Source organism: Cuculus canorus, chromosome 7 (genome assembly GCF_017976375.1).
Source record: "Cuculus canorus isolate bCucCan1 chromosome 7, bCucCan1.pri, whole genome shotgun sequence".
Taxonomy (NCBI): domain Eukaryota; kingdom Metazoa; phylum Chordata; class Aves; order Cuculiformes; family Cuculidae; genus Cuculus; species Cuculus canorus.
In genome coordinates this window covers 27,073,783-27,100,648 of record NC_071407.1, presented here as the reverse complement: position 1 = coordinate 27,100,648, position 26,866 = coordinate 27,073,783, and the positions used below count along the sequence as shown (strand labels likewise).

The 26,866-nt window shown below is 39.1% G+C and overlaps 1 protein-coding gene across 3 annotated transcripts in view; it reads right to left on the bottom strand.

Moving 5' to 3' along the window:
* Nucleotides 1-1,953: 1,953 nt before the first annotated feature.
* The window catches only part of NRG3 (neuregulin 3), a 396,810-nt gene continuing 371,897 nt past the window's right edge, over nt 1,954-26,866 (bottom strand). Inside the window, exons 8-9 of one of the 3 annotated variants that reach the window (XM_054071994.1) lie at nt 18,867-19,037; nt 1,954-13,097 (exon numbers count right to left, since the gene is read on the bottom strand). In XM_054071994.1, the coding sequence (XP_053927969.1) occupies nt 12,590-13,097; nt 18,867-19,037 (679 nt within the window). In that variant the 3' untranslated portion in view covers nt 1,954-12,589. The remainder of the gene's footprint in view (nt 13,098-18,866; nt 19,038-26,866) is intronic. The other 2 variants (XM_054071993.1, XM_054071995.1) reach the window with 2 other exon arrangements.

Sequence of the window (26,866 nt, the reverse complement as noted above, 5' to 3'; positions counted from 1 at the left end):
TTGAAAGTTAGCATAGCTCCTCCGCACACAGGTTATTTTATTGGGTGGTTGGACTGTGTACAAGCTTCACATTTTACTGTTCCAGAAAGCAGCAGAGAAAAAACTTGCAATTTACCTTTAGAAAAGCCCAGGAAATCCTCTCTTTCCAAGAGGGTTCATTTTCAAAACAATCCACCATAGATCTGAATTCAACGAAAGCTTAAAGATCAAGCCATAAGGACTGTTGTACTCACATACCAACACATGTATGCCTTCTCAGTATAATAAACTTAGTTACTATGCCACAAAACAAAACGTTACTAGAAGAAAATATCCAGCACAAACCAAAGCGGAAAGGAAGAAAACACCACCACCGACAGTATTTTCTAACACAAATATTTTCTCAGAAACAGTACATTTCAGAAACAAACCTCCTGCAAGACAGCTGCCTCCTCTCAGCAGAGCAGAACCCCTCTGGTGCAGGCAGGGAAGAGGAGAGACCTGAATATGTAACCACTGGTGAGGAGATAAAGGGTGTCCTGAGTGATTTCAGCTGTGACTGCAAACCAGGTGAACAGCTTCATCAGCCACAAGTGTGTGGGTTGCCTGTGGGCAGCAGCCACACCTGGACCAGCAGCCACACCTGGGGCATCTCTGTACTCCCACCAAAACTCTCCTTAGCCCTGGGCAAAAGGAGAAAGCTTCTTATTTAGACCAACGGGTTTCAGCATCAAATTCATCCAAGCGCCTGTGCCCGGGGGATGAGGTGCCTGGAAAAGCAGCTTTGAAAGAAAAATATTTTTCTGCTATTTCATAAAGTTGCAATGTTCAAAAGCACTTGGACTAACACCACTGAAGTAAGGCAGATTTCAAGCCAAAGGCAGGCATTAGCAGAAGCCAAGTGACAGATTCAGACAGATATTCTGAGCTCACTCAAAAAAAAAAAAAAAAAAAAAAAAAGGCCCTCGTCTAGCAGCAAACTGGGCATTGGCTGAGATTTAGGGAGCTTGGCACGCTGTGAGCAGAGCTGCAGAGACTTGAAGCTTCACCCAGGGTCTACCTGGCATCAACAAGAGAGGAGTTTTTGGAGGCATCTGAGCACGAAGTCTCTGGGCTTGGATGATGAACGAGCTCAGCATAGAGCAGTTCAGCACAAACAGCTGGCAAAGCATGTGCAAACATGACTCTGGGAAGGGGAGCAACATCCAGGCAAAGTGCAGGGGGCTGCGAGGAGAGGTGGGCACCACATCCCCTATGGCTGTCCCAGCTCGGGGCGCCCTGGCAGGTGCCATCATCCCTGTCTGGTGCCCTGGGCTGGACACTGGTGGGTGACACAGATTTCATCCCATTCTCACAGCTGCTGGGATGCCTAGATCTGTTTCACTGTGTTCAGGTGGGAAGTAATTTTGTAAAGAACTGGTGCTTCTGTTTGCTGGGTCTGCAGAATTAAAGATATTTTTGCCTCTGCTTTGCCTCTGCTTCTCTTCTCAGTTGATCCTCCTTGCAAGTAGTTTTTGTTTTTTTCTTATTTCACACTTCAGCCTTTCTACCTGGTTCATTTAGCCTAAAACTGAGAGACTTGCAGATGAGACTGGAAGGATTGACTTCAGCAGCAGAAGACTCAGACTTTCCAGGCAGGTGCTGCTGCATGTGAAGAGACATCAGGGACCCCTGAGCCTCGTGTCTAACTCCAACTAACACCAGCCAATCCTCCCACCGGGGAGACTGAAGGAAGCAAGCTTTCATCCTTAGACAGATTAGTCTTGTCCCTCTTTACAGCTTTGCTAACACATGAAACCTCTGCTTAAAGAGAGAGATCACCAGTGACAGCAGGCGCACAGCACTTCAGTGAGGAAAATGGACTGAATTCAATAACACACAAACTCATTTGTGATACTAAATAGAGAAATGATACTGTTCAGCTTCACTTACACATATGGTAAACCAATCTGGGCGTTGGGAGTATAAAAACGAGTCAAAATACAGATTGATTCTGAAACCAATTCTTTTTTTATCCTTTAAAACCATGGACAGGAATGTACAGCTCCACAAAAACGGAGGCCAAACATACCAAACCAAAACATTTTCTGGGATGCTGCGTGACAATTTTTCTAAGGTTATTTCCTTTCAACCAAACCCAGTCTAAAAACAGCTTTCATTTGCAGTTAAAGTAATCATGGTATACATCGTACACTCCTTGAAGCACAATCTTTGTCATAGGCACTATGATTATTTTTCTTCTGTTTTTATTTCTGGTTTTACCAGTGAAAAAACAAACACAGTTGAAAATAAACACCTTTTCCCCTCTTCTTCAATGTGTTCAGGCTATGTGGTTAACTGGATATTCTCTCCAGCTATTTAGATGAATAAAATTAAGTTTAAGCATTCATATTGGTGTTCTAAAACAAGTTTGTGTATGCAGTGTTACATATATATATATTTTTCAGAAATTCCAAATCCAACTCAAGTGTTTATCAGTGATTTTATTGACAGCAGAATCAATGTTGATGATATTTTAGTCGTCTTATTTCAGTGAATGGTTCAAGACTTCCAGCTGCTAAAAAGAAGGTTTCACAAGACTCTCTCTATGCATTAAGAACGTTCAGACTTCATGTCCACACTAGGTGCTGTTTCATGCATATCTACAGATCACTTTTAAGGTAAACATTATGTGATAGGGAAAAGATCTAGTGATCAATAAAGGAAAGCATGAAATCAGGTATAACTCTACAATAAAAGTTCATCTACTTAAATGAGGCTTGACTCACTCCATTTGGTTAGCGCTCAGCAAAAATTCCGAAATATTGGATTTGTGACCATGAAGACTATTTCTGGGAACAAATCATTCCACTTTTACTTTTGGACATCTTAATGTTCTTGACTAAATAGCAAGGACTAAATAACTATTGAACCAATAAATCAGGCACATGATTTGCAAGGGCAATGCTTCCCTTGCAGTTATTCCAACTGTCCCAGCTGGATATTCACAGTGAACAACCCATATTTCCATCACCTTTGTTCCATTTTTAGGTGCTTTTATTATGGAAATTGGCTCCAGGCAGCATCGGCAGCCAGTAAGGGAGCAGTGGAGGCCTCTGCCTGGTCTTCCCTCAGCTAACTAGTGAAGACAGGCAAAGTGCCGCCAGTTAGATCTTATCCATAGGGATGGAAAGCAGACCATGAGCTTTAGTACCTTCCTGGAGCACAGGCATTGGCACAGCGATGTGTTCTCCTTATTCTCTGAAGCCACCTAGAGACAGCTTGAAATTAATGTAAACACAAAATTATTCTGCTACCTACTGGAGAAAGGGAAATTAAAATCACAACTTTGTTACCCATCCGTACAGGACTCTCATTTGTAGTTCTTTTCTAAGTCACCATTTTCTCTCAGTTCTGGGTGAGTTTTATAATTTTTAGCTTAGGAGTCCTCTCCTACTGTGATGCCCAGTGTCAATTCCTGGTCTGACAAAGAGACCAAGCCTGCAGGATGCTCCCTCACAGCCTGGAGTGCTGCCTGCCAGGCTGAAGGAAGGACTGGTTTGCTCTGATTGCCAGGGAGTTACGAGGCCCCACATCTCCAGCAATGTGGTGTCACTGCTGCCTTTGTGATAGAAATGTCCGTTAGTCAAATGAAACTGAGGTGCATGTTAAGGAGAGTGGTAAATTCTGTTCTAAGCACTCTGAAAGTCCATCCTGAGATGCTGCAAACCACTGACCATTTAAAACAGGCTACCAGTTTATATATATTACAGCCTGCAAATATATCTGATCAAACCATACCGAGTCATTCTAGTATTACCAGTCTGTGCAAATAGTAGTGGAACTAGCTGCAAAGGATTTTGGTAATTAGCCCTTACTTACGCTTCTGTCCCCTCTGCGGAGAAGGCAGAGCACACCTTTTGCCTTAACTATGCTTAATGCTTCAAGTGTTTTTAGGTACACTGACTCAGAAAAAGATTTCTTAGGAAGAAAGACAGACTAGGTAAGTGCACACACAGAATAACCCTCACCTGCCAGGGTATCAATTCCTCCTCTGAAGTCAGAGCTGTTTGGAAAAAACCCTACCATCATTAGCTGAGATGAAAACGCAGGGAGGTTGAATTTGCCTTCACTGCTTCTCAACATACAGAGAAGCTGGACAGAAAACTATATTAAAGATAGCTTTGTTAAATAAAACTGATTATGTGAAAGATCAACCGGGCAGTTGATACAAATGCCTATGATTGCAGCACAAGACATATGGAGAGTTTTGCTCGTACACCTGCATGATGTTGGACTGCAAGACCCACCTCTGATCTGCAAAACTGGAGAACCCTACACAACTGTCAGGGCTGGAGCTGAGCAATCACAACCAGTTAACCAGGGTGGCAAAGACAGAGCAGCGATGACAACTTCGAGACTTTGGAAGCAGATTCGCCTCTGCAATAATCAAGCAGAATATGCAATGAAGCATAAAAGATGAGGTTAGGTGGAACCAAACTGCTTTAATGCTATTCTGAAGTTATCCTGATGGGCAGAGAGATTTCTGCTCGGGTTGTTCTAGCTCAGGCAGTGTGAACTCATGGGTCAGGACAAACCATGAGCGGCAGCCTCAGAAAATGTAGATCAGCACCAGTGCTGACACTCTGTATAACCTGACAGCAAATGAGAATCAGTCCTGCCAATTTTTAGTTCATATTATTTCATTTGGATTTAATGAGAGGAGCCTTCACAGGACTCAGTGCTGATGCTGCCTTTTAGAAGAGTCACTAGTGGAGGAGCTGCAGACACCCTGGGGCATGGGGCACGCCAGCTTTAGAAGGGGGCACAGGTTAGCACAGTGGAGCTGGAGACCTGGGCTTTATTCCAGTCAGCTCAACTGCTGAGCCACCATAAATATCTTCCTCTGGGAGCCTCATTCCCTTTACATTAACTGCGCTTTCAGTGAAACAGCTGCCACTTTTACGACACCGGCATCTGACTTAGAAATTTTATACAGTCCATTTTTTTCATTGCAAATAGATGAGTTTTATTTACCTTTCCATGTAAAACTCAAAGTTGCCATTGATGTGCATAGAAATCTCCAGCATGTGTTGGGTGATCTGATACACAGAAGAATTAATTTGAACACGCTTCTCAGAGAACGGTTAGAATGGAAGGGACCTTTAAAGGCCATCTAGACCAACTACCCTGCGACAAGCAGGGACATCTTCAACCAGATCTGGAGAGAAACATGAAACACAGATCTTGTGCATGCCCTGTTATCATTTTGTAAATCTAAATATTTGTAATTTAGAATCATAACATCAAATTTATTTAAAAAATAATGACCATAATACAGGCATTTCACGTAAAGATGGTTTAAAAAAAAATCCTAGATGAAATTTTACTTTTTGGTAGTCTCTACTTCCAAAATTCAACATTTTAAAGTTCCCAGATTTTGGAATCTACTAACATAAAAACAAACTAGTGCCGATGACCACAGTTTCACTGACATGTGAGAGATCTAAGGAAGAAATAAAAATAAGGCAATTTCTCAGATGATGTGACCTGGCCCAGTGCAAAATCCGTCCCTCCTCACCCATGGGAAAAGCTGTGCCACAGCCAGAAAAAGGTCCCTACCCTCTTCTCCAGTAAAAGTTCACAGTGTACATCTTGCTGGGGTGGTGGGGGTGGAAATACTTCTGCCCGCTGCTGTTCCTTCCATCAAGAACAGTCAAAATCTCAGCTATTTCTAGAACATTCCAGTTCAGCAGATGGCTCCAAACTTTACTCTCAATTGGTAGATTTTTGAAAAGAAGCCATTGAGCATTCATACCTTTTTTTTTTAAGAATACTCATGTATTCTTTCCTGCAAGAGATCAGAGATAATCTAAAGCAAAAGAATTTCTCTTGAGTCAGAAACCCGAAGTGAAACCCACGCTGTATTTCTGTCCTGCTTATGCTGAGATACACAATACTTGCCTCAGCTCTGTATAGGAATGAGCTTTAGATTATGAAAGAAACATTATCTTAAAGTATGGTCAAGCAAGGGAAACTCTAAGCCTGAATCCCTTAGGAAAAGCACTTGGAAATATTACCGGCACAACTCACACAATGGCCTGAGTCTTCTTTCATTTCCCTGATGCATCTCGATAATCTTCAGCTGCTCCTCTTTATTTTAGAGAAAGCAAGGAACTATGTTTTTATTTTACAACAGTAAATATTCTTTGAGTTCTTTTCTATTATTATATTATTTGTATTTTTAGTTTCCAAATATTTACACCACTGAGAGTTCTCATTCCATATTCCTTTAAAGCAAGACAAACACTAAACAACATTAGCCATATAACTCTTAATTTTATGAACTTTGGCATTATTTATATTACCTAATTTAATGCAATGCATGTTAAGAGGACTTAACCTTTGGAGACATCTTAGTATTAAGGGACAGAAAGTCACATCTGAAGCTCTAGCTCAGGACACTTCAGATGACTTCTGGTCTTTGGTACTCTAAAAAAAGTCAGAGGCCTCTGGTCTGAAATCTCACAGTGCTGGGCAGGAGAAACCAAAGAGAGTGGCTGACTCAGACTGGAAACATTGATTCCGGCAGATACGAAGAAACTACAGGAAAATGCCTTGCAGCACAGGCTGCATAAATCCTTCTTCGAGGGAGAGATTTCCCGTTGGGTCTACTCAAAGCAGATAAATTTAAGTGTATAAAATTTTGAACGTTTTAGGCCTTACATTTACTCGGTGGACATCCCTGGTGTCCCAAACATTAGGCTATAAATTATATTCTTGATTCTGAGGGCAAGGTAAAATCGAACATAAATAAAGATGCTGAACCATTACAAATTCAGTGATTTCAGTAAAACCAGAGTAGGAATAAGAGCTCTGAAATGGGCCTTGCAATGCAAGACCAAGGAATAAGGACATGAGTACATCAATGCCCAGTCACTACAGCAATGTGGTACAGACCATGGCCACTGTAAAGGAAAAAGGAAATATTAACTACATGTAGGTCTCCTCCTGATGGTTTTAGAGAATATATTACTAAAAGCTACAGTGCAAATACAGGATTTCCATGCCAGTTATAATACGTTATATTCTATACTTTATTTACATTCTTCAGTCATCACTAAACCCCTCTCCATTATAGCTATAAAACATTATAGTTCCTCACAGAAAAAAAAAAAAATATATATATATAAATATAAGTTGTCTTCCTGTATTTTTACTTTTTATCTGGGCAGTTTCAAAAGAATGCTGTGTGGGGTACTAGGCAATTGCTCCTTGTTTACAGGACTGTTAACCTGAGAGGAGACTGCTAAAATCTTTTCAAGAAAGTGAGAGTCAGTGGAGCCTGTTGGTGGTGTCTCATTGCTCTGCCCCTGCAGCAGGCATGGAAAAAACTGCTCTAATAATAAAGAATCAAAACATAATTACATTTGTTTCAAAGTACAGTATAAGCATTACAAATTCAGAAATGTCTGTCCCTTTTCCTTCTTGTAAATACACCCAGCATGGTCATTAAATAAATTCAGGTTTTGGCAGTTTCAGCAGATTAATAGATCTGTGTTTTAATATTAAGATGAAAGCATTTTTACCAACTGCAGTGTACGCTGTGGAGGACTGTTCTCCTCCACGGCAGACTTGCCCAGTCCTGGGCTACTGTGATGGCTTTCCACTGCCATTAAGACAATCTGTGACCGCATCTCTTGCAAGAAACTACAAATTTCCATGGCCCAATCTACTAATTGGTATGTAATAAAAACACCCACCCCTCCTCATTAATGTTTACTGGTTTTGTAACTATGTCATTTATGTCTCACGTATGAACTTTGCTATTTGAAGAACAAACCTCTTCTTTGAAATGATTTGGAAACACCAAATCTAAAACCTGAAAACTGGGTGTTGCAGTCATTTTCATGCAAGCAGACAGCAAAATAGAGGGAGAACAATTTCACTATGAACTTACAGTAATAAGGCAGCACAAAAAGAAAAAGGTTTGCCTCACCTTACATTTTCAGCAAGAAATACATTATCCTATGAATAATTTTTTAATACACTTCAGATAAAATCGTATTCTCTTTGAGGAAATCTAACAGTTTGGCATTTGGGCCAAAAAAAGGAACAGAGATGGCTTTCAGGACTATGTTTTAGATAATACAGATAACGGGATCATTGACCTGTTGGGCTACTGAAATAAAATAAAAAGAATCACAAAAGCTGAAAAATCTATGCTAAATAGTTGTGTTTTCCCAATCTACTTGAAGATGACCACTTTACATTCATGCCAAGATAATAATCACTTTAAAAACTCACTGGTTTCCCAAGTGAAAAGTTTCTAGAGAAATTCCATTTTATTGAAAGGCAATTTATATTTATGGCATTTTCAAAATCACTATTTATTCTAGATCTGCTCCTTCAAGCTTTAATTTTATTTACTGCAGCTAGGACTCTGAAACAGTTCTTTGGTTCATTTTCATAATTTCTTATAAGAGTGAGAAGTGTTCAAGTAATGTCCAAAATTAGACTAAGAGAAGCTGGGGATGAATTGGGAAGAGGAATTGAGACTTTCTCCCTGCTTACATGAGAAGTAAACATGAGTTATTTGATTGAACACTTTGATTCAGGAGCATATCTAGCCCACACCCGATCATAAGCATATGCTATTGACTTCTTGTTTTTTTCAAAAGTTAACCCTGAAGCTGTAGGATTTTGATGAATAACATTGGAATCGGCCATGTGGTAGGAAGTTCATTGCTGTTTGAACTTGGTCAGTGATACTCAGCCCCTGTAAAAGACAAGGCTGACAAATCAATCACTTGATCAATGACCCTTGCACCGTATTCGAGGGAGGGTGTTCACACACTGATGTACGATTTTCATAAGCAAAATGAAGGCAGCTCCATAAATCGGCATAGAAGTCCTTACATCATGTGGTAAGCCACTAAGCTTTGTGACACTATATTTGACATCAAGTAGAAGAGATCTGGGATACGATCCTCTACTTAGAATCTGTCATGCTGCATTGACTGCATCAGCTGAGAGCATGGTTAGATACCAAAAGCATCCTGAGACCTCTTTTTCCATGGATGTGTTTGTCGATCTAAATGTAGTCCTGCAAGGATTGTAACACCTCAGGTTTGCATCAAGAGGTTTTCAGTGGTATAAAGAGTTTTCCGGCGCTTAACGCTATGATATGTGCCCATACTCACCTACATTTCCTATTTAAAATGCTAGGATCATTGTACTGTTTTTTCTTAAGGTTATTTTGGATTGTTTTGAAGAAATGCTATAAATTAAAAAAATCAGGATACACACCTCTCATAATTCTGCTCCGCAATATCATGCTGAAGAGAGAGGCTTTCTTTGTCGACTTCCAAGAAAGCTCCCAGTTTACTGAAGTTTAATGCTGCGTGTGTGAATTTTCACACCAGACTACACCTGAACTTCATAGGTCGGATATAAGTCTTAATTATGTTATGGGTAAATGAGTTCAGAGCCTCTTTTAGGGGATTACATTCTGTTTCTAAGTCTGGGAACAGCTGTAGCTTTAGGAATGAACTGCGGTTTGCACTGACTGGCATCTCCTCTCAGCCACTGAGTCCAACGGGAACATTAGAGTCAGAAGTAAAGCAAACTCTGGCCTACCATTTCAGCTGTTGCAGTACAACTTTCTTTTGTGTCCTCTACATAATTACTCGTCAGACCTCAGAGAAAATGTTGTCCCATTCACTGTAAAACAGAAGATCCTTGGAGGAAAATAGTTGCATTAGAGAAACACACAAACAACATTAGGCTACCCAGTTTGATGTTTTCAAACCTTTTTCTTTTCCTCTGCAAACAATGACAGTTTCAATAGGATCTGAAGCAATACTCTTAACAAATAATACACTAGTCTGTCATATGGTTAATATTAACGTCTCTCTATTCAAACATGCTGAAAACTGAATAGAACAGTTAACATATAACAGTCACACATCCTTTGCTGAGTACAAGATCGCATCTCTAACATGAACTGAAAATATCCTCACCATTTCAGATCTTCATCTGTCATTCAGTTAAACATTTCATTCTCTTAAGTACATTGCTCTTCCCCTCTTTCTTGGTCTTTCAGGAGTGCTGAGTGAACACATTCTCTCCATAAAGGCATTGCTTATGATATGGTTCTTTCTTCAACAGAAATCTTGCCGTGTGTTTCCAATAAAGTGCCAAAGATGAATTAACAGAATTTGGTAGGATTTGGAAGCGAGAAGGCCTTGCATCTGGATTAAAAATATTTAATTTTGAAACATCTCTTTGGGCAGCATTCTGCAATTTTATTGCAGAAAGACCATCTCTTGATGAAATTAATGGTGACCAATTAATTAACTGTGATCACATTTCCAAGATTACTGAATCAGAGCTTTTTATAGTAGTCAGTTTTTATATTACAAGTATATTCACAGGGCTCATGGGCAGAGGCAAGCTCACTTTGCTTATGTCCTGAGCGGGTGGGATGTACACGGTGTGACAGAAGAGTCACATGATTGTAGGGATGCGAAGCTGAGCCCCACCTAACACACACCTTATCTTTCAGAGGCCATCCCCACTGTTGTCAGCTCACCTCATGCACATTGAGGTTGCACCCAGCTACAAAATACCGTGGCATCACATCAGGGTGAGACATCAGCGTGAGACCACGCCTCACAGTGATCCCACCTTACTGCTACAACAAAAGCTCTGCGTCTTTGAAGAAGGGAGTCTGAATGAGGCACGCTCCATCCTGGGGCATAACGCATCATTTGCCCTCAAATATATATTTACTGAAAACACACAGCAAAGATTAAAGTCATAGAAAGTTCCGTAAACAAGACAATTTCATCAACTTTCCTTTAAGAAAAAACAAAAATGCAAAAGAAACCCAAAATAAGACTTGCGGAATGAAGACTCATGAATAATAGGGTTTTTTTTACTGCCTTAACAAAAGAAAAAAATGACATACACTTCCAGCATTTCTTTTCCAAATTTACTTGACAGAGGTTAAAATATTGCTTTATTCTGACTCAACATACAACAGCACTGCATGATCGATTGTGCTATTTTGGGAAGTATTAAGACTTCTGAACTGGAAAGGCTGGGGCACATTAATAAATTTCACAATTTGCTGCAAAAGAGTATTTTAATACATTCTGTAGATACTGTAATTTTTAAAAATCAATCTTCTGACATTAATCAGGGAAGGCTATTTAATAATTATTTATTATAGTTAATTTTCTTTTTCCCCATGAGTAAGCAGATATTTTAATACTAGTAAAAATCAGCAATGTGTGTCACTGAACCCAATCCAGTGCATTATTGGCATATTGTGTTACAATTTATGGGGGAAAGAAGCACTCAAAAGAAAGCAAATACAAAAAATGCTTATAATGTGATTGGGATATGGCAACCAGGAAATGACATTTCTTCTCTACAGCCTTGATCTCCTGCAGGGAGTGATTTGGTGGAAACCATCTGCTCTTATATTGGCCCATTAGAATCAGATGTGTGCAAGCTTGTGGGTCTGCCCAAACTGAACCATCTGCAGGGTTGCAGCTTTGAAGTTCACAAACCTAAGCCACTATTAATTAAAATGATCAGAGACCTGAACACAAGAACAAATTTGGGCAGTGTGGACACTTATTGGCTAGATTTTGATCATACTGGATCTCCCTGACTCTTCTCTGAACAACCTATAATAAAAAAATAAGTTAAAAAAATACACACACACTCAGAAGTGCTCCTTGAGAGCTTACAAATACCTTCGAAGTATAACAGTTTAGAAATTTGAGGGGTCAATAACAAATAATAGAGTTTATGATCCCACTCAAAAAAACCCAAACCAAAACCCAAACTCAAATGTGTTGTACTACACATTTGTGCACTTTCTCTCTTCTTTCCTACTCTCCACCAACACAGTTCTGCTAGACAATGCTGAGAAAATGAAGCAGCCGTGGGCTCCTGACTACTGCATCTCTACAGACCCCAATCCAACTCCACACTTGGCCAAACCCAAAGCTGCTAAAAGTTTCCATCAACTTGCTTGGGTTGACTGACACATTAGAGTAAGGTCGAGAGTTAAGCAACTGGCTCAATTTAGGGATTTATTATCATTCCACAGTAGGTACCAGACCTCAGAAACAGATGTCTGTGTGCCTGTGTATGAACCTGGTATCAAGAGGAGAGGAACAGAGGGGACTGGGCCTGTGCTGGGGGGACAGGACTTGTTCCTCAGGGTTTAAATCCCTGGCCAGCAGCTCACTGCAGCACTGCCCTGAAACCAGAAATGAATCTAAGAATGGTCTTGGCCTTTACTGAAAGAAAGATGCATAGCCTAACCCTTCGGACAGCCGAAAAGGACAATGCTCTGTAACTGAAACTGCATGTGTAATCCTGCCTAGAAAGCACCTGATGTACGCTTTATCCCTCCTGGAACTTTTCCCTTAAAAAAATATTTTGTTAAAAAACACTATGATATGAGGGCGATTGACTATTTGGTTTCTTCTAAGTAGATGCTCTTAAATTAATGCATATAAATAATTTGTATTTAATCTCCTCCCTTCCTGTTTAGCAAAGCATCGAATGCACAGATCTCTTCTTTCCCCTCCCACAACCCCCCCCAAAGTCACTTTGTCAATACCGAGTCTCTTGGCGTTTCACTTTTTAAGACAAATTGTGCCTCTCGCTCTGACTTGGCCATGGGGCTCATGGGCAGAAAGGCTGTGTTTTCACTCGCGCTGCTCTCTGCTTCTACGCTCGTCAGTTCATAGTCTTCCAACCTCCTTGCGTCCGTCAGAATCCGAATCTGCTCCTGCACAGTTTCTAGCAATATTTTCACTTCGTGTTGTTCTGCTATAAGACAATTACTGACTGGGGAACTCACATTGACAAGTTCAGCGGAATAGGAGTTTTTGCACCATTTGATGCCTGTTACTTCGGAAACATTTTGCATTTGCATGCAGGCTTCGTCCAAGCCCACAGATGGGATGATGGGAACAGAGTTGGCCCTTGAAGATGAATAGCTGACCAAGTCCTTCTGATCCACGTTATTAAAATAAGGGGTTGTCTCTCTTGAAGGCAGTTGCATATTTATTGAAGTATTCTGAGGAGTTTTTAAACCACTGGATGAATACCTGGAAAGAACAAAAAGAAGTTTTTGTTGTACACCAAGCGGTCAGATGCAACCGGCAGCAGGAACGTTGTATGAGAAGCAGTGAACTTGTGCTGAAAAGATACATGTCATTTTTCTCTCACACCGGGAGCACTTGGTAGTAGTGTGGCCCTGGGAAAAAACAACAGACTTTTGAGACCTGGTTTTGATTCTCAGATCTGTAGGTGGCAAACCACTGCCTTCCTCCCTTACTCGTTTTGCCCACCAGTATGTAAGAATAACAACAATTTATTTTTAAAAGCTTTCAGGAGTGAATATTGTATTACAGTTAATTTTGTTTGAAATTAAACTTGAAGTTCAATTCCTACATCCCTAACTGGGGAAATGGATGAATGCTATCTTCAACATCAGAACTCTCATTGTCAAATGGTTATTTTAGGAAAATACTATAAAAAGGTGCAGAAATAAAGAACTTCAAACTTCCAACACAAAGTGCTCTATGATTCTATGAAACTGTGGTTGTGCAGTCTTTATTTGCATAGAAATGACTGTCTATGCTCCCCTTCGAACAAGCAGAGCACCAAAGCACAGCGTATCTCTGAAAAACATGTATTTTTTCAATTGCCCATACTCTGAATGTTGGCCTGATGTGTTTTCTTCAATCTTAGCTGGAAACAGAGCTAATACATTGAGAAAATGTCCACATCTTCCTGTTACTGTAATCCCATGTTTCAAAAAAAATCCTTTATCCTCCATTAAATTAGAGCATAGTATGATTTATTTATTGTGAGGCAACTTTGGTGATTTTTTATCAACACTTACACTTTGTTTCAAAGCCAAATCAATTATTCTAATTAGAAATTCCTTTCACAGCAGGAAATATTTAAAAATCAGAAATGGAAAGTATACTAAATATAAGGTAAAGGAAACAACGGCACTAAAAAGATGTTTCCCATCTAAGAAGCAGTATTACTAGAAATGTGGTGTTCTAAGAGTTACTATATCTTCTAGCCATTATTGCCAAGGGCCAGAGACATCACCTCAGTACTGAAAAATATTTTATTTATAATCGGCTTTGTGATCATATCACTTAGTGAGCAAGCTAATGGTGAAGTCTACTGTGTTTTATCCATGGATGAGGAAAGAAACATTTAGATCTGTGGAAGCAGGTGCTTTGAGCTCTGACTTCAAGGGTATTTTCTGGAAAGCTGCTTAAGCCTGCTGGACTTCACTAGGGATACCCTTCTACTCATAGGTGCCTCGCTGCTTTTTGGCACTAGCAGAAAGAGAACTAACAAAAAGGAAGTGAAGTGCATGAAACAACCATAGTCTGATATTAGCATACAATGCTAATTAACTGGACAGGCTGCCTTTGGCCTCATCATCCTGGTGAGCTGTCAGACAGGAGAGAGAGGAGGAGATATCTTTAGGCTTATTTCCAGGAGAGTGTCGTGGACTTGTAATTAACTTGTCTACAGTGGCACTGTGTTTGTACAACTGCTTGATACATTAACCTGTGCGCGTGCACCCATGCAGTTCTGTGCAGCCCCGCTACGGAAACTCTCCAGGCATCCCCAAAAGACCAGTAAGAACACAGCTGCGAGCTCTGTGATAAGAAAGAGGTGTGATCTTTGCTGCTGTCTGATGGAAAGAGATACTGCTTTTGGAAGTCGGACCCAGGGGAATAAGATCGCAAGCAACTTTTCTGGATAGGCGATAGAACTTCTTGTACGCGCTATACAGCTGTGTTTCTGTTTTACACCTGAGCCAGTAGAGACTCAGGTTTTGGTTAATAGCATTTGCACTACACTTTGACTCACTTGTACCCCCTTCTGGGGGGCCTTTTTAGAACAGTTCTCAAGAATCAGTATGAATGAAATACTGTTCAGGGATATTATTCGCAAGGGAGGACAATTAAAAAAAATAAATGAAAACAAAACAGTGCAGACCTTTGGATCGTGCCCATTCTTGTTTCCTTTGCTTATTATATAATTGTTCAAACGACTATAGCTGAAGAGATCGCATCAGTTGCATTATTCCCTTTTTTGGTAATTCAGGCCCTACATATATTCTGGGCTGCACCCTGAAAACAAAGGGAGTGAATGTTTTTAATGAATTTCACATGCAATGGATGTATTATATGGATGATATATAAGCAAAACCAAGAAATGACTGAATTAAAGTGAGTTTGGTGAAAAAACAGTAACATTTGCCAATTTCATAATAGAGATTCAATTATTGTCGGTATTTTGAAAACTAATTGGCAGCAACAATAACATGTAACCCAATGGCTGGCATATTTCCATAATTTTTTTTAAAGTAGATAGACACACCAATTTTATGCCAGAATTACATGTTTTGGCGTTGTGCTCACAGGGCTTTCAAAGGAGGAATGAGGATGGATTAAAGCACATACACTGTGTGCAACAGGCAATAGTAGGAATATTGCATCTAAACTGTGTGCGACTCAGCTGTTGGTTAATTACAAACTGATCCGTGCTTCTGTGTGACAACAAACCAACAAACTGCTGCTGTTCTCAAAAGACTAAGACTTAGACCTATAATAGCAGAATCTTAATTACATTTGCTTATAATTAACTTTCCCAGAACCACAGTTCCTCCTAAGAAAGATATCTGCTTTTTTATCTGAAAAATTATTTTGTCTGAACAAATTCATTCATGTGCATGTATTTCAAAGTGAAACTCTCTCTCCACTCTCTTCTAATAGCAAGCAAAAAGAAACTTAAACATTTATAAATATGCAACAGTAATTATGTTATACAGTATTTAATTGTCCAAATTAATGAATGACGCTGAAAGAAGCATAATCATTTTGCTGCCCCCTTAAAAGAGATATTGAAGTGAGACAGAAGGGATCAGAACTTAAAATACAAAATGGTTTTTATTTAGCATAGTACTGATGGCTTTGCTATAAGCCCTGTTGCTATAGGTGTTCAATATATGAGTCTGACAAGGTCATTAACGTGAATGGGAGTTATTCCGGTGGCACTACCAGGCTTTGGTTCTGTTTTTTAAGTACATATACCTACATACACGTCGTGTCCCTACCCGCGCCCCCCTCCAATTTCTATGTGAAGCTATGACAAATTGGGTCTTGTATACGTAAACACATGCATATCTGTATATGTACATATTCACAGTCTGTAAGGCACTACTTCTAACACTTCATACTGCATAACACAAACACCTCTCACTAAAAGCACGAAATAAAACTGCTGTCCACTTAACTGCATGTAAACTCGTGACAGCCTCAGGGACTCAAATCACTCTCTGAGATGTGACTGGCGTGGAGGTATTTTTTTTTCTTTAAACCCCTAATTCCAAGCAGATTTTTCTACTTCTTCCAGTAGCACACTGATTAAATAACTCATAACAGCTGTATTTGACTCAATCTCTGCAAATATTAGATCCCATTACAAATGAGATCTGGTGTTTCCTGAAGGCTGCAAAAGCTTTCTTCTCAACGTGGGATGGGAAGAGGAGCACTTTTATAGGACTAGACAAAAACTAATCAGGTTAAATTCTCTACTCTATGAAATACAAACAGATAAAATCTGACCAAACTTCAGTCAGAGCTGCTGATGGATGAACTTCAGAAGGCTTACAGAATGAGGGTGATAAACCACTTTGGTTTGTGCATCCCTATAGGGAAAAACGGAGGTGAAAAGGAAGAAGAAAGGAACTTATGCAGGGAACAATGGAGCATTTCATTTGGGCTGGAAGTCTAATGAGAATACCAACACTATGAAACTAGCAGATATCTAGATGGAAAAAAGCCATCTGATTTTGGGGAAACCTCTTCCTAAGTGAGAAGAATTCACGAAATAGAATTAGTGAACTATTTTTTATTTTAGATCAGAGAAAAGGTGCATACTTATGCTTTGGTTGAAGAGATTACTTCATTTCTGCAACACAAAATAACTAGCAAAAAGTTTTGTTACACTCTTAAAAGACTTCATTTTCATAAAAAACATCATCACTAAAACATTGTAATAAAACAAGATCAAAGAATTGCTTTTGTTTTCATGCCTAAAACTGACATTTTGAAAATTCATTTCCATGGGTACTGGTTGAAGACTTTTGGCATCGTATTTGTGATACATAGACTGCCGTGACTCCCTGTCAGAAAACTCTCTTTGGTGCGCTCAGAAGGCTCCTTCAGAGAAAGGTCCCATTGTTAGTGTTGATAATCAGAAGGTCTAATTCTACAGATGTGTACACAAAATACAGATGAAGTGCTTTAGTGAACTGAGGCCAGAAGGGGTCACAATTTGGACAAAATATCAACATTTTGCAGAACTGCCGATTTAAAACATAGGCCAGTACAGGATGATGCTTGTAATACCATACACTGATACAACTACCCATCAGACAGCTTTGCTGGTTTCTGCCTCACTTCTCAACGGAGGGAGAGGCTGATTTACCCTCCAGAGCCCGTGTTACAAGACACTGATATCGAAGAGGGAAGGCTGTTAGCCTGCACCTTTCAGGCAGGGTTGTATTCAGATTCACAATTTTCATAAGGAATTATAAACACATTATCATACAAATGAACAATAATATATTTACTGCAAGAAGCAATAAACAAGTTTTTCCTTAGAAGGAGCAAACAGTAAAAATGAAAGAAGCATGAGACAAACTCATACTTTTTAAAAGAAGTCACCAGATACCCAAACCTTTTGCTATTTTGCTTTCTCCCTTCCTAGCTAAGTCCTGTTCTTGCTCTACCTAATTACTTGCCCTAATTACTGTGGGCAGCTTTGTTAGGTAGATTCAGCTACAAAACATTTAGCGAGTCAAGCTCCTCTCTCACATTACATGCAGTAATCGTTATTCTTGGGTAGCACTTGTGCCCATTATTTCCCAGGAGGTCAGAGAGGATAGTGAAAATAGCTCCTTTCTTCCCTGAGGAAAATCAAACACGTAGGTGACCTCAGTTCCGTACTTTGTAAAGCCAGTTCCGATAACAAAATCTACAGCTGCTTTCTCGCAGTCTAACTGTTCACTTCACTGCACTTAGCTTGGACTTACACCTGTCCAAATGAAAATGGTGTTGTTTTACTGCATTCCAGATATCATTCCAAGTTTTACACATAATGTATTTCTAATGCTTCTGGGAAGTCTTTGGGAATATAGAGGGGTATGCAAATATTATGGAAAATATCTTAGCAATTGCAAAAGATTGCAAAGGGCTCAGGAGCACTTCTGAAATTCAGACCTTATGTACAATTGGAGCTCACATTCAATATTCTAAGAAGCTGAATTAAAAAGGAAAAATACTGGATTCTTTGTGCATTTTCGAAGACAAACCTGTGTGAAGTAATTGGTATCCAGGCTACAGCAATCACACTTTGCAATGTACTTAGATTTATTTAAAAAGACATGACAGTTGCACTTCTGAATTATTTTCTCTTATTTGCCCAGTGCTGATGGAAGGAAGAAATGCTATGCAAAAGGTACCAGACCTGTGCTTCACGGCACCACTAGAAAAAGCATCAGTTATGAAAAGTAACTCTGCCAATCAGTTACAGTTTGTTCTGATCACTCCTTCCGCAGCCTTTGAAAGGCTTAAAAAGAGCAGCCAGCCAAATAAATATATATTACCTCCAAAGAGCCAGTATGCTGAAAACATTCTTCTGCTTTCAATACTATAAACGCTGGATCCACAGTATGCTACAACAAAGCTGGAAGGACTGTAATGGCAAAGCGTATTAAGCACATAATTGCAGTCACTCACAAATTGCCTCACTTCAGTTATGTTGTTACTTACCCATGACACGGTATTGTGTCCTGGTCTGTGATCCTTGACTCTTCTAGCTGTTGATATGCTGGTCCTGTAATTCCATTGAACCTACCCCGAGGTAAGGGAGGAGTCCTCCGAAAGGCATTTCTATGTAACATCCCGCTTTTTTGTCCTGGGCTGCAGCATGAAGAGAGACTTCTAGGAATAACACCAAGAGTACAGTAAAAATTATCACAGCAAAAGGGTAAACTTCTGCAAAGATTCAGGATTAATAACACATGGATTACTGTTTTTATAAACTTTGCTGTGGCAGACTATGACATCAGTAGAAATTCTCTATGGAAATATAATACTATAACCTACAGTTAGCTGCAGCTTATGATGTAGTTAATACACCTCTTCTCTTCTAGGAATGAAAATAATTGCCTGGTATATTGACTGTTTTCTTGTACTTGATGAAAGATGCTTCCTTTTTTCCGTGCTTCATACCATAATCCTGCTATATAAAGCTGACTCCTCAGAGAGCATAAATAAACAGATCAGCTCCATCAAAGCTAGAGCTAAGCTAAAAATCAATCATCATCTATGACATGAGTTTTCTCCACGTTGAACAAGATTTCTTTTCTATATTATTTATTCTTATTTTATACAGTTTGACTGTTTTCCTTTTCATACACAAATACTGCGTTGTTTCTACATGCGTTTCAACACAAACTTGAATATGATAAAAACATATAATAGGTTTCTATTTATTTTATAAAATTGCTTTTGTAAACAACACTTTACTGTAGAGTTTCAGAAGAAGAATGGATTTTTTCTGTTTCATGCAGGAATCAAAAGGTATCTAGAATCCGCATAGCTTTGGTGTATCAACTGTAAATTCAGCTGTTGCTAGTGCAAAAATAAGGGTACACAGAATCAAGGTAAGACATCACCTATTTCTACCATTAACAGGTCACAGAATTGCATGGTATGACTAACTATTCATTTTCCAGCTACTCCTATTTCTTTTGACATCTCCTGGGTCTCAGAAATGTATATGTATTCTGTCACATCCTTAATGATATTTTAATATAGGTTTTGTAGATGTATTTTAAGAATCATAATTTTTGGTCACTTGAATAATTTCAAATTGTGATATGATTCCACTATGCCAAAGACTTTTGATAAGTTTGCTTCTCTTTTCCTATTATAATGTGACTTAAAAGCAATCTGTTTTTATACCTAGTGGGAACTTTACTTATAGCTAGGGCCACATCTACTCCCAAAGCAATTGTTGCTTGAACCAAATACGCTGGACAAATTCTCTTGGAGTACATTTCCATTAAAACCGAGCTTTCCTCCCCAAAGTCAAAATGTAAGAAAGAAATTCAACAGTCTATATCATACTGCTCAGGTTAACAGTGTTCAATCACAGTCTCTTCTCTGTTCTTTTCTACAGTTTTACTTTCCTGGCACTTTTTAATTGAGAAGATCAATAACCCATAGCAATAGCACTCCCTCAGGGATTTTCGATGCTTCCTTGAATAGATTTTTCCTTGGCTAATAAGCAGACTGTGAAAAAAACTTTTTTAAAAGCCTAAGGTACTGGCCTTTCAATTCTGAAGGCTGAGTTCAAGTTGTGAGTCACAGTTTATATTCTGAAAAATAACACTACCACATCACAAAACAACTTCTGCTCTGAAGACTCCGAGGTTATTACAGCAGAGGATCTTAAAAGAAGCAGCTGAATGAATAATTTGTGATGGATAATGAATTACAGGGTTTTTTTTTATTGATTGCAGTGTGTTCATCAATATACTACGAAAGTCAAACAACTGATTAACTTAACAGACTACAGACCAATTGCAAATGCTTGAAACTCGAAAGGTATTGTTTAACTGTGGTTGGTTTGATGCCCTTGCACATCTTTCTCGCTGGATGAGAGCACGTGGTCTCCCATCTAATAACAAGCACTCGCAAGTTCAGAAAAGCTCTGTATTTGTAATAGATATAATTGCAACACAAACAGATATACCCGAGATGGCTGGTAAAAACTGCAGCAATGATGCATATAAATGACCTGTGTGGACTTCCCTCACCTTGCACTGAATCTCCTGTTCCTACATCGAACACAAGATGCTACAGGATGCGAGAGGTGCGCAGCCTGGTTAGACTGAAGGGATCTGGCACATGCCAACATCTTCCTGCAAACACAGCAGCTCCAGCACCAACAGAGTTTAAGTAACTGATTTCTCACTCGTGTGAGGTTCTTACGCTTTTTTCTGACAGAAGAAACAGAGGGGAAACTGAACAAAAGTCATTTGTGGTCATGGCAAATTCACTAAGGACCAGGAAATATTTACAGTCAGAACAGTTGCAAGCCAGAAGGATAACGCTCAGTTAAGTAATAATTTTTGTTACAAGTTCTATGATAACGTAAATCCAGCATAATGAAGATTTCCCTTTTTCAAAAACTGCTATGAACATCTGCATAGTCTTCCTCCAAAAACGTTAATACAGTTCTTCTTAGGCTTCTACTCTACTGCTCACACAAAGTGTTTCTCTCTCTCAGGCAAACCATGCCATTTAGATTTCTTCAGTGAATTAATCCTCCTTTAGCCACCACTAAGGTTTCTTCCTCCTTGTACTCCAGACTAACTGGGTAAAAGAAACCAGCCCACGTAACTGAGCTATTCAATAAAATAGCTCAATAAGGAAAACTGTAGCAGATATGTCTTCAAATCTGTTAATAAATTACTCCAGAATAGCAAAAATCAGAATATGCTTTAACTGGTTCACAAGTAATGCATAAACTAGGGAGAAGTAGAGTTCTGATGAATTAATAGTTTGGAAGAGGTAGTTCAACCATTTCTAAAGTTAATAAAGAACACGGAATTAATTTTTGCAAATTGCTTTGCATGAAAATTTTCTTTAGGTTGAGCAACCAAGTAAAAACCAAATCTGTCTCAGCAAGTGCAGTATTCTCTTCTCAAGGGACATAACTCCCAAGTGCAGTTAACCATGCTCATGAAGTAAAAACTTGAGGTGAATTTACAATAATTTTGGGAATCCTCCTGTATCATTTTTTAGGTAATTATTAAAAAGAAATGATTACACATCACATCATGAACACATTCAGAAGTAACTGTCAACGAGAAAATGAAAAACATTAACAAGAGGATGACAATTAAAGTGTCACAACTTTAAATGGGAACCTAATCCTTCCCTTCTTCTTTAATAAGCACAGTGGAGCTACAGAAATAGTGCTTATAACCATGGTGGTGTGTGTGTATCTATTTTCTTTATTGTTTTCCCCATTTTCGTGATGGTAACTCATGAAAGAAAGATGCAATGTTGAGGGAGGAAGGAAATTTATAAAATTGATTGTACATACACAGGCTCTGTACCCACAAAACTACACAGAGAGGTGCGTTATGTTACATATTATATTACGTACCACTCACAAGATGCTGGTGTTAGTGTGGAAGACATGGTTTTTGTCCTTGCAAGACAGAAACAGTAAATCCATATTGCAACGCCAGAGTTAGCTGCCAGATAGACAGCGTCTTCTGACACAGACACATTTTTATACTGACTTAGACAATCTACTGCTTACGTTTGTACAGAGCAATTGTTCAGACTTTCAATCAACTTTCAGTTTTAATAAAAAGGATCAATTATACCTGAGAATATAAGCTTCTCTCAGTAAATGCCATGCAACATTAATAATGCTGTATCACGAAGCCATTTTGTCAGACTGTTCACAAGAATGAGATGACACACACTGAGTGCATCTCTGCTGCCATCCGTGTTACAGATGGCTCCCCAAAGGGAGAATGTTAACATAATATCTGGGACTTGAACAAAGCTGTATGTGATTAAAATAATACTAAGATTGTAAGGAGATTGTTATGCCAAAAAAGCTGTGGCAAAAGAGAACTGAACTAAACAGTTTTAGCTGTTTTTTCTCTGTAGTGTCCTCTATCCTAAGCATTTAAACACCACTCTTTCCTGTACCTTTGCAAAGCAACCATCAACCAGTACACGATTACTTTGCAAAGGTACATGAAAGAGTGGTGTATCAGTACATGATTACCGTCCAGAAAACACCCTCTAGACAATGGCACAATGACCTGTGTTTCCTAGCTTGTGTTTATGAATTGTTACAGCTGGTCAGGTTCTCAGCCCAGGGGATGGAGTGGGACTGCAGCCCACAGTTAGCAAAACTCTCTTCTCTCTTCACATATGTAGGAGAAACTTTTTAGTAGACAGGTTATACCGAAAAATCTACCCTTACTATCTGAAATAAGAGCATTGCTGCTTGTGTTATGTATTCCTGTATTCAGGAATACTATGTGCTGGGGGTGATCGGGGACTTGGCAACTCCACATAAATCCTTCAATGTCACCTTATATCATCTGGCCACTATCCCAGTTCCACCAACACAACAGGGAAAGGGAAATGAGCATTCAAAGTTACCTGAGTGGCACTGAATTTTATCATTTACCATAACTTCATCATATACTCCCTGCAGCACATTGATCCACCTGCATTCTAAAACTACAACGATATCCAGGCTAATACTCGAGAAAATTATTCTATATTGAAAACTCTGAGGCTTCTTTCCATTTCAAAATTATCTATGATGAATATAAATCTATTTCTCATATATGCCATCATACTCCACTTTAAATAGGTCTTTTACTTATACTTCCTCTAATGTATTTTAATCAGTAGTAACATATACTCTTTTCAGTTTTCTGAACAGAAGACTGAAATGAGACAGACTCTAACACTTTCTATGGAAAATAGATTATTCACTCCTCATTTTGGCTCAGGAATGCAATTTGAGTCCACAGTAATCAGCAGGCCACTTTAATAAGCAGGTGAAATTACAGTGCTGTATACTCATGCTATATTCAAATGAAGTGATAACATTGTCTGATGAAGTGGTTTTAATGTGTCTAACTTCCTGACAGAAACATCTTTGCTAGCATTTTCATCTCATTTGTCTTTTGCACAGCTGCATCACTTTGTGACTTGGTTACGCTTTGACCAAGTAGTATACACTGAACCTTTTCTTCCTTATCTGTTTCTTAAATTCTGTTATTAGTTCCCAAATGCCTGACTTTGTATTTAGTACTGCAGAGCTTCAATCCACCTCTGCTGTGCCACTCTTTAAAGTTATTCAATTAGTTCTTTATACCTAGATCCTTATCTGTACTGAGTCTTTTAACTAATCTTTTTTCAGTATGTTTCCAAAGGTGTGCACAAAAGCATTAAACAAAATTTGTCCCCTGTGTTGACTAATCCTTTGAGACCTCCCCTAGTGCTCCACTGGTGAATGCTTTCAGCCCAGCACTTATGTTGTCAACGTAACTCCTTACTATCTTCCCTTTAACCACCTCTGTATAACTGCATTGCAGTTTTTCTACCTGCCTCTACTTTCTCCCATTAAAGGTATTACAGCAAACGTTGACTAACGCTGCGTAGAGATCCAGCTCACCTACACTGAACGCAAAGTCAGTCATCAGCCTAGTGTCACAGAAACTGCTGCAGGTAATCCTCACGATAATTCTATGCGTTTTTACATCTACCCAAAGAATCTGCTTCCCCGACATTTGTCCTAAAATCCTTGACTAATCTAATTCAACATCAGTTCCTCCGATAAAATTTTCCTCTCCCTAAATATTTGACATTTGCTATTCTATCATCACACAGAACAGCTCACATCTTGACAGATTTTGCTATCAGACTTGAAATTTCGTAAGCCAGTACTCCTTCTAGACTTCTCTGATCAAGATTAACTAGACCATCTTGACTTGAGGGCTTTGATTTCTGCATTTTACTTCCACTTTGACTGTAGGAATATCTATTTTGAATCTCTTCCCATTTCACCTTCAGCCTCAGATAATCATCCTAACTGAAAAATGAAATATATTTATTCAGGATTGCCCTAACTGCTTCATATATTATTTCTCTTCCACCATCAGCTTTGCTCTTTATACTTCCTGCATAGTACCCCTCTTCTTCATACAGCAAGAACAATTGATTGCTTTCAGTACTACCAGTAATTCTTAAATCTCAAAGATTCCTGGAAATGTTCACTTCAAGCATGACCTCTTGTCCTCTGTGATAGAGCTTATATCTTCACTGTGCTGGTTTTGGCTGGGGTAGAGTTAATTTCCTTCATAGTACCTAGTATGAGACTATGCTTTGTGCTGAAAACAATGTTGATAATACAGGGACATTTCCATGATTAGTGAACACTGTGGAGGCCTTTACCACTTCTCACAACACACCACCAGCGAGCAGGCTGGAACTGCACAAGAAGCTGGAAGAGCTGACCTCAACTGACCAAAGGGATATTCCATACCACATGATGCTGTGTTCAGCATATAAAGCTGGAGGAAGAAGATGGCATGGGAGGACACCTGTAGCAATGGTGTTTGTCTCCCGAAGTGACCATTACGCGTGACGGAGCTCTGCTTTCCTAGCCATAGCTGAACACCTGTCTGCTGATGGGAAGTGGTGAATGAATTCCTTGTTTTGCTTTGCTTGCGCACACAGCATTTTCTTTACCTATCATACTGTCTTTATCTCAACCCACGAGTCTCCTCACTTTTACCCTCCCGATTCTCTCCCCCCTGAAGGGACTGAGCAAGGGCTATGTGGTACTTAGTTGCCACCTGCGGTTAAACAACAACATTCCCCTACACCCCACTCTTTTTAGCAACTTTTTCCAGAAAACTATATTCTTTCCTCTGGAAGCTATCAGTTCCCTTATACTTTCCTCCTTTCAGGCTTCCTCTGCCTTTACATTCTTAGCTGTTTTAGTTTATCAATACTTGTTCTTTGAAAGTCAACAGCCGTATTTACAGAATAACTGTAACTTACTCTTTCTTTTAAATGAAATGGAATTCATTATATTGGGAGCATAAAGGACAAAACACTTACTAAATTAAAAAAACCGCACATTTTTGTTGTGGTTTTCATGGTGTTAAAAGTTCATTCAAAATGCAAACACAAATTATTTTAAACTTTAGAGTATGTTTAGCCTAGTTCGGAATTTTTGTAAGACAATACAACCGCTGTAGGCTGAAAGCTTCTGCATTTGGCTTCTGTTGTTGCATCCTCTGAAATGAAATGCTCTAAAATCGATGGTGCCTGAATCAATAAATGAAAGGCAGTATGACTAATTACCAAGAAAACTGCAATTCAAAGGGATCACAACTATATCCCATAATTAACAAAACAGATAGAAATGAATTAAGACAGTGTGGGTTTTCTTCTTACTAAAATAAACAGATAATCTGAGATGCATTTTTGAGTGCATTGTATACTTTACAGGAAGATTCAGTTCTGCAATCTCTGCAGTAATTCTTTGCACCTAGATGAGGTTAGCAGAGACAGAAAATTGCTGTTATCTAGAAATCTGACGGAAATAACTAGGTGATCTCTTTCAGTCAAATTTCAGCAACCTGAAATGATTTTACATCTTGATAGTCCTGCTGCCAGGACAAAATTATATCAGTTTTATGAATTGGAAACTGCTCCTAATTTTAAAAAACAATCACGTTTCATTAGTTTCCTTTAAAACACCAGTAGAGAAAACAGGTCTGGACATGGAATAAAGTACTTCTGCAGCAAGCAGAAATAAAACAACAATAAACGAGGTCTGACAAAAAAAACCAAGACTAACCAAACCTATAACCTGGGAACCAAGTCGGAGGGGAGACAAGGAGATGGTTAAATAACATGTTCTAACCTGTCAGAGTGAGACAAGGCTCAGCTCGATTGCTTCGCTCAGTATGAGCAGACACATATTCAAATACTGTCATTTTCTTACCCTCAGTCAGAAAATGTCGGTGTGCAAGAGAGAACAGAGAGTTAACATCATGGCAACGCACCAGCCCACAATGCCTTGTCTGTGAGGCGGTTTTTAGCTAAGAATGACATCCCTGTGCTTGAGCACCCACCCTATCTGGCAGACCCGGTTCCCTGTGATTTCTACCTCTTCCCAAAGATCAAGCTGGCTCTCAGAT